This window comes from Naegleria gruberi (assembly GCF_000004985.1).
Source record: "Naegleria gruberi genomic scaffold NAEGRscaffold_88, whole genome shotgun sequence".
NCBI classification, from domain to species: Eukaryota; Heterolobosea; class Eutetramitea; order Acrasida; family Naegleriidae; genus Naegleria; species Naegleria gruberi.
In genome coordinates, this window is record NW_003163239.1 from 3,903 (window position 1) to 12,137 (window position 8,235).

Below are 8,235 nucleotides of genomic sequence, written 5' to 3' on the forward strand. Positions count from 1 at the left end.
CATCGGGTTGGATGACACCACTGTTTTAAAGATTACAGTTGTGAAAAATGGACTGATCTCAATCATTATTGAGAATTTAAGTACACTTTAAAGGACTGCCACCATTTCCATCGAGTTTGGAACATTTTCCATCTACTTGAAAAAATTCCTTAATAATTGTGAAGTAAGAAAAGTTCAGTAAGAAAAAATAAATTTCAGTTTGTTGTATAGTTAATACATTCTCATTCAAAAGGTTGGATAAGTCTCTTTTTTGAAAAGAAGCAACGGGTTTGAGCCACTCCACGTTCATTTGAAACAATTTCAAAAAGTTTTTACATCGGGTTGGATGACAACCATTGTTTAAAAGATAACAGTTGTGAAAAAATCACAAATCTCAATCATTTCTTAGAATTTAACTATGCTGTAACGGAATGTTACCATCTACAGCAATTTTAGAACACTTTCCATCTACTTGAAACAATTCCTTAATAATTATGATGCAAGCAAAGTTCACTAAGAAAAGAATATTTCAAAAACTTATTGTTGGTGGAATGATTCTGCACAACTATAGAGCATCTCCTTGTTCCGATATTGTACATGTGGATATTAGTAAAAAAACCACCACTATAACAAAAATTTTTGTTTTGGTCCAACAGATGATGAGAAATGGCACTTGTAAATGTTGAAAATAATGTTATACCAATTCTGCACCATACACAACTTGGCTACTTATCCATCAGTTACAAAATGATGATACAATTGAAATAAATATCACATCTCATATTAAATATAGAGATGGTCAATTAAGGTTCCTCAATAGGAAAGTACCCTAAGGACAATGAGATTCAATACCAAATTGATACAATATGTTATTAACATCATATAATGAGGTTTCTATCATTTTCACATCATTTGGACATCATTCAGTATTCATGTCATTCAACCATGTCACCAACTACTCATGATTATATGACAAGTCAATATCAAGATGTTCAACAAGATAGAATATCATACAACTACTCTTATAATTGATATTCATAACGTATTTGAGTGATAGATATCAATAACTATATAATTGGAATATCTGTCAAGCTACTGTCCCAATTGACAAAAAGGTACCATTCTTACATGTCATGAATGGTAAGAATCAATACTAATTCAATATTATCATGTTATAATCATCAAATACTCTCATCGAATCAATTTTGGAATGATTTAAATATCATCTTAGATAGTTATCATATGACAAAGTTACTACCTTAGTGAACAACCCACGTCATTAATAAATGTTAAAATTGAAATATTTCAATCATATATTCATATATATATCAGTTATAGTGTATAATACCATTTTTATAGTATAAAATCAATTATTGGTATGATGGCAATATTTCAATTAAACATTGACATTGCAACATTTCCCAAATTGGAAATATAGATTATAACATCATGATATTCAATATTTATTGATAGAGTACAGCGATGACATATATTATCCAATAAAATATTCAGATCCCTTTAAAAGTGTTAACCACATGGAAAGCTCCCCTATTGCCATCCAAGTTGACTTCCAAAAGTCTCAAAATGGATCCACTACTGTATTTATCAGTATTATTGAATTTTATTGTGTTTCCATATTATAGGTCAACATCTTGGTCAATTAATCATTTACTAGTAGAAAAGCTACAAGGAAATGTTTCTCTCTAGTCACCACCCAATAACCTCCTCTTCATGAAGAAGAGTTCTAAATCTTGAGATGAGAACCTTGTTCACTTTCAATATGTTGAATTAATGCAGCCACTTTCCCATTCTTCTATCAAGTGTTGTCACAATAAGAAGCTTCTGATTCGTATCAACACTCTTTATAAAAATTCAATAATAAACAATTTCAAAATCTTAAATCAATAAGAGATTGGAGTAAGAGGTATCCGAGGTTCCCAAACCCAAACCCAGTTGGAAGGTAAGATTATTACCATTCTTCCATACGTACAAGTCGACTTTGCATTTTTCGACTTGTAAAATTTTAATAAAGTAAATTTTTGAAAACTTGATACCTAATTTATTGAAAAAACAGGTCCTGATAATCGAAAAATCGAGGACCTGATTTGTTCAAAACCGATGCTCAAAACTCAACACCTTGATTTTTTACAAACACAGACCTCAGCCAATCATTAGGGAATTACTTCTAAATTTTTAAAAAAAATATTTGTCAATCCTTCTCACCTCCCACGGTCTATAATTTTAATAACAAATATCCCACAAATGTTGGAATTTTGGTTTATTTGTTTCTTTTTCAAAAAAGCAATCGCAATTTTCATCTGGAGATCTCCAATTTCATTAAGCGAATGAAACTATTCGTAAAATTCAAGTGGCAATTTTCGCCAATAGTCGATCGCCAAAATGTGTATACTCATTGTAGACCAGAGACGTTAATAAATATTACAATTTAGAGTTTTCTGATTCGAGAATCTCTTTGAAGCAAATCGAATTGCTTTTCCATCATTCGTTACAGCTGCCAAGACAATCTCTTCACAATCTTTGAGTTTTGGAGAGGCATACATAAGGGCAGATCCATTTTTTGTTACGGCTGTCAAAACAAGTTCCTTATCTGCCTTGAATTCTTCACTTGCAAATCTGAGACAAAATCCACAGTGTGAAAGAGCCTCTTTAAGAAGCTCTCTGTCGTCTTTGAAAATGGTCTTCTCCAAAAGGTCCGGATTAAATTGCAGAATTGATTTGAAATCCTCTCTGTCACTCTCTATTATTTTGTAAAGAGATTGAACTTTGGATGTAAAATAAGGCGTTCTTGCAGCTAGGAAAAAGCATTCTCTATCCTTTTGGATTGCCTCTGGCATTTCGTTAATATACTTTCCGTTACTTTTCAATATTGTGAGAACTAGTTCTCTATTATTAAGCAGAAAATCACTATTGATATAATGTAGAATCGTGAAGTTTGATTTAAATAGTGCCTTTTTCACAATATCTTCATCTTCCTTGAATTTTCCAATATATTGAAAAGAACTTGCTGCATCTATGTCAATAATCATGTCAATAATTTCTCTATCAGTCCGTATTTCCTCAGAACAGTTTCTTATTAAACATACATCACTCTTCAATGCCTCAATCATAAAAACCCTATCACTCCACCATTTTCCTATTGGAGAAGCATAAAACAGAATTGATTGTGATGATTTGTAAACATCCATAACAAAATCTGTATCTTCCAAAAGTTCTTTTGGAATTAATGTGCCCAAGGATGGATTTCTAATGAATACCTTCTTGGCAATATGTCTCATCATCTTGATATAATCAGGAACATATGCATAACATTTTGGATCCAATTCAATAGCATGCATGGTCAACTTGTCCACAAATTTGTACTTGTCTGGCAACGTACTATAATATTCCTTGGTCATTGAGAAGGGGAAGTACACTCTTTCTTTAAACTTTTCAAAATTGTAAAATTCTGGATTAAATGGACGATTTACCATCGTTACAAACTCAAAAAAGTCAACCGTGTCTCCATTCACTCTAATCCTCCCATCTCTGCTCAATGTTAATATGTTAGATAATTGGGTATCAACTCCCAAGATTGCATAACCATTCTGTGTGTCCAAACCATTATGTGTGTCCAAAAACCAAGATTCGACAGGTCCCAACAAATTACTAACATGCACAACAGTATTAGACCATGGCTGTCTACCATTCGTCAAGACAGTTACAAACAATTTCAAATGGAAAGGTATGGCAATTTGTAATTCTTCTTGTTTCTTCTCCAATTCTTCTTCACTCACCACTTCTTCCATGAGAGGGTGATATTGTAGACAATTATTCTCATCATGCCACATCCGAGTCATTTCACGTTTCTCCAACAAATATCTAGAATGGTGAAAAGTCTTGTTGACCAATGCAATTCTCTTCCTGTCTGTTCCTCTCGGAAGAAATTCAAACACATACCCGAGAATATCAATATTTAATTGATCCATCATGATTGTGGAATTATTTTGCAATGATGATGAAGGAGAATTAAAGGTATTTTGTTTGAGTTTTGATTAATTATTACCACAAAGGAAGAAATTTGGAACTCAGAAGGTCCAAATTTATCGCCAACCATCATCATATATAAAAGTAATAAATATTGTATTTTCACTGCCAGGTTCATATGATAATTTGGAAAACTTTCAATCTAGTATTGTTCAGCATGGTCGATTCTATTGGTTATCATGATGATAGGTACATGTATATTTTCAACATACATGGACCATATCTCAACATGTACTTCGCCAACTTGGAAAATGTCTTTCATCACTACTATATTCAAATACATAATAAACAATATATTTATTACCAGTTTTTCATCATTTTGTTGTTTTACCAACTTCGGATGAACTACCTTCATTTCAGTTTTACAAAGCTTCTCCTTACTAACTCTAATTTTGTCAATTCCAACAGTACTTAATTACAAATCTTTATTCTAAAGTACTCGTTGAGGAAGAGTTTGATTCTTTTTCTGATATTGTTAAGAAACTTTGTAACATTTCATTTGATTTTGTTTGTTGTTTTGTTTTTGACTTTCCACATCTTTTGATATTGAATAAAAAATCAAATTCTTCCTTTTCAAATTCCATATACGAAATACTAAAACACAATGAAAATACTAAGAGATAATTTGCACACAAGTAAGCACCCCATCCAGTACCTGAATACCATACTGCTGACAAGACAATTATGAATCCAATAATAAATAATAAATATTTCACAAACTATTAAAAATATTTCAAAATTATTAAACTAAACTTACAGACGATTTGATAATATTCACATCCGTACTCCTTCTCATCACTATATATACAATCAAACTGAACACCAAGAATGAAACAATCAACACTACAGCCAATGATAAATAAACTGGAAGTTGAGCCTGGTAATAACGTTCTAACAATGGAAGAAACACAGCAATCAATATGAAACAACAGCAGTATGTAGCAATATAGATCCATTTGATATAGGATGGATATTGTCTATTCTTGATATATAGCACCATTCTCAAATTTTTCAATAACCAAAGAAATAATGCCAAGGCGCACAAGATGAGAATAGCTGATTCTACCATTGAGTTTGCAGGGTTGTAGCCAGTCAGGTAAATGGAAAGTAAATTTGAAAATCCAATGGTCATGGCTATGATATTAATAATTATCGAATTTAAAGTGATCAGTTTCCTTGTTTTGATTGATGATACTAATTTTGGAAGGAAGACAATAAAAAAGGAAATGATAATTCCAATTCCTCCTATGGAGAGTGTTGAATATACAAATCCTATTACACTTCTATAAAAACTCAAGTTTCCATTACATTTTCCAGAAAAATAATCATTTACAACACAGTGACAAATAAATCCTCTGCTCATTAAAATTGGAATTCCAAATTCAATTGATCCACAATATAATAAACTTTTTTGTTGCAAATATCCACTCGTATCATTGTTCAATAATTGTAAATTCTTATTTGCTGATTTACATAATCTCCAATAATTAATCCAATCATGTAATGTTGTTTCCTTATTTGTAAAATTACTAATATTATTAATTTGGAAGGTAATATTCTTCTGATTTAACCAATCATTATACGAAATGCTACTATTTTCCAATATAAATTGTTGAACAACACTATAATATTCCATCAACTCTGACATGGCATGATTACTTGTGAAATTCAACTTGACTTCCCAATTATGAACTTTTTCACACAATTCATACCGTTCACTCGTTTCGAATACACTTTGAGAAACAGAAGTAATCCACCAATTATTAAAGAATCGAGGAATCTCATATTGTCTATAGAGATGAACCTTTTGACATGAAAATTGTGGAGTAAATGATTCCATCGCACCAAACATCACTCCACCATTGCTAAAGAGAATTTCTTCCTTGGAAATACCACTGCAGTTTTGAAAATGTTCGGAAAGGTTAAATTGTTCGAATGTAATTTTGTTGTTGGACGAAACTACTAATTGGTCAGTGTTAAATTGTAAATTGGAAATGTTAAAAAGAATTGAATGTGAATTTGTGATAATAAATAGATTGAACAGAGTGGTGATGAAGAGAGAGAGCAAAGCGGGTGAATGTTTCGTCATTTTTTTTGATCCGAAACTTTACTAGATTTTTCAATTTGTGATTCTTTGATATCCTTTTATTGATAAAAGAGACTATAATAAAATTACAATTTATTTTTGATATCCTTTTATAAATATGTGAAAACTCAGAAGTTGACTCAAATTATAGATGATCGTTCTATATCAATTTCATTTATTAAATCATTTAATATGAAATTGTATTTGCATCCTTCATTGAATCATTAGATTGATTGCTCCCTCTTGTCTAATAGATTAAAAGAAAAGTTCATTCAATTGTTTCATTTCTCCATTCTGAAACCTCTCATTGGTGGAAGTAATAAAAGTATGAATTATTGCCGTGCACCTGGTTACTTATGTCACATAGTGCACTAGCTAATTTGTGCAATAATATCTCTATTTATTATGATACATTTTGTAAATTCGCTGTAAATGTTCTCATTTTAGATAAATTAATGCTGCTTGCACATGACTACAGTTCCCTTTATATTAAAAAACATTACAAACTGAGTGTACTTGTGCATCCAAGTTGGGTCGTGACGTTCAAATAAAGAGCTACTGTAAATTTTGGTAAGGCAGAATATATGAACCAATCGTTGTTTGTGAAGACGATCACAAATATCTCTGAACCGTTGTGTGATGATATTTTTCACATCATTGTTCATTGCTTCAGTGGCCTCAATGCCTCAAACAATTGAAACAAACACACTGCATCACAATACGATTGAAGATGCAACTTCAAAAAAAAAACAAAAATAACAAGTAAGGTCATGATGAACTCACAATTATCTCCTGAACGAAGCTTAAAGAAAGATGAGCCGAAGCTCTCTTGGCTGCACACTCACGTTGCACCATTGTTTTTAATGCTCGTCACTCCACCTTGTGCTTTTTTATATTGGTACACTTGCGAACACCTTGGTGGCTCTGTCATTGCTCTTTTTAATATGTTCGGAAAGGAAGGTATCATTAACTCTATCGTCTCCATTGTTCAGCCTTATATTTTAGGATCTAAGGTTGCTTGGGCAATTATTGTGGTGTTCTCTATTTTGCAATTAACATTGATGAAAGTTTTGCCAGGAAAAAAGTTTAATGGCCCGATGACTCCTAAAGGAAATCTACCAGTCTACACAGACAATGGATTATTAGCTTATTTAATTACCATTATGCTATTCTTCCTTTGCTCAAGCACTGGTCTTAATTTATTCCCTTCCTCAATTCTTTATAACCATTTTCCATACTTGATTGGAGCCTTGAACATTTTCAGTTTGGTTTTTTGTCTCTTCCTTCAAATCAAAGGCATGTATTTCCCAAGCAGCACAGATTGTGGCTCAAATGAAGGAAATTTCATTATGGATTACTATTGGGGAACTGAATTGCATCCAGTTGTTTTTGGTTTTGATGTTAAGGTCTTTACGAATTGTAGATTCGGAATGATGAGCTGGCCTTTACTTATTTTATCATTTGCTGCCAAACAATACGAAGTCACTGGTCAACTTAGCGACTCTATGATCATTAATTTGGTTATTCAATTCATCTACCTTACCAAGTTTTACATGTGGGAAAGTGGCTACTTGTGCTCAATTGATATTATGCATGATAGAGCTGGTTATTACATTTGTTGGGGATGTTTAGTGTGGGTACCATCTGTTTACACTTCCACATCCTTGTACATTTCCAAGTATCCAAACAATTTGGGCCCTTATTGGACTGCATTCATCTTGATTGGAGGTGCTTCAGCAGTCATCCTTAACTATTTGGCAGATATCCAACGTCAAAATGTACGTAAGGCAAACGGAAAATGCCTTGTTTGGGGAAAGAAACCAGCACTCATTGAGGGTGAAATCATTGCTGAAAATGGAGATAAGAAAAAGTTCATCTTGTTAATATGTGGTTTTTGGGGTATCACCAGACATTTTCATTATGTTATGGAATTGCTGGGAACATTTTTCTGGACTGTTCCAGCACTGTTCAATAACTTCTTGCCATACTTTTATTTATTTTTCTTAACAATATTGTTGTTCCATAGAGCAGAAAGAGACCAGAAGAGATGTAGCAAGAAGTATGGTAAATATTGGGAAGAATATTGCAGACGAGTTCCATACAAGGTAATTCCTTATGTATTTTAG

The 8,235-nt window shown here is 32.2% G+C and overlaps 3 protein-coding genes across 3 annotated transcripts; 1 reads left to right on the forward strand and 2 right to left on the reverse strand.

Moving 5' to 3' along the window:
* Nucleotides 1-2,408: 2,408 nt before the first annotated feature.
* NAEGRDRAFT_75957 (uncharacterized protein) lies at nucleotides 2,409-3,836 on the reverse strand (the record flags this gene model as incomplete). The annotated part of the gene is made up of 1 exon (XM_002669037.1): nucleotides 2,409-3,836. The coding sequence occupies one exon, from the start codon at nucleotides 3,834-3,836 to the stop codon at nucleotides 2,409-2,411; it is 1,428 nt and encodes a 475-aa protein (XP_002669083.1).
* A 612-nt stretch (nucleotides 3,837-4,448) lies between these two features.
* Nucleotides 4,449-6,112, reverse strand: NAEGRDRAFT_75958 (uncharacterized protein; the record flags this gene model as incomplete). The annotated part of the gene is made up of 2 exons (XM_002669038.1): nucleotides 4,449-4,742; nucleotides 4,781-6,112. The coding sequence occupies 2 exons, from the start codon at nucleotides 6,110-6,112 to the stop codon at nucleotides 4,449-4,451; spliced, it is 1,626 nt and encodes a 541-aa protein (XP_002669084.1).
* Nucleotides 6,113-6,882: 770 nt separating this feature from the next.
* NAEGRDRAFT_44881 (ERG4/ERG24 ergosterol biosynthesis family protein) lies at nucleotides 6,883-8,235 on the forward strand (the record flags this gene model as incomplete). Its single annotated transcript, XM_002669018.1, has 1 exon — nucleotides 6,883-8,235. One exon carries the CDS (start codon nucleotides 6,883-6,885, stop codon nucleotides 8,233-8,235), a length of 1,353 nt encoding a protein of 450 aa, XP_002669064.1.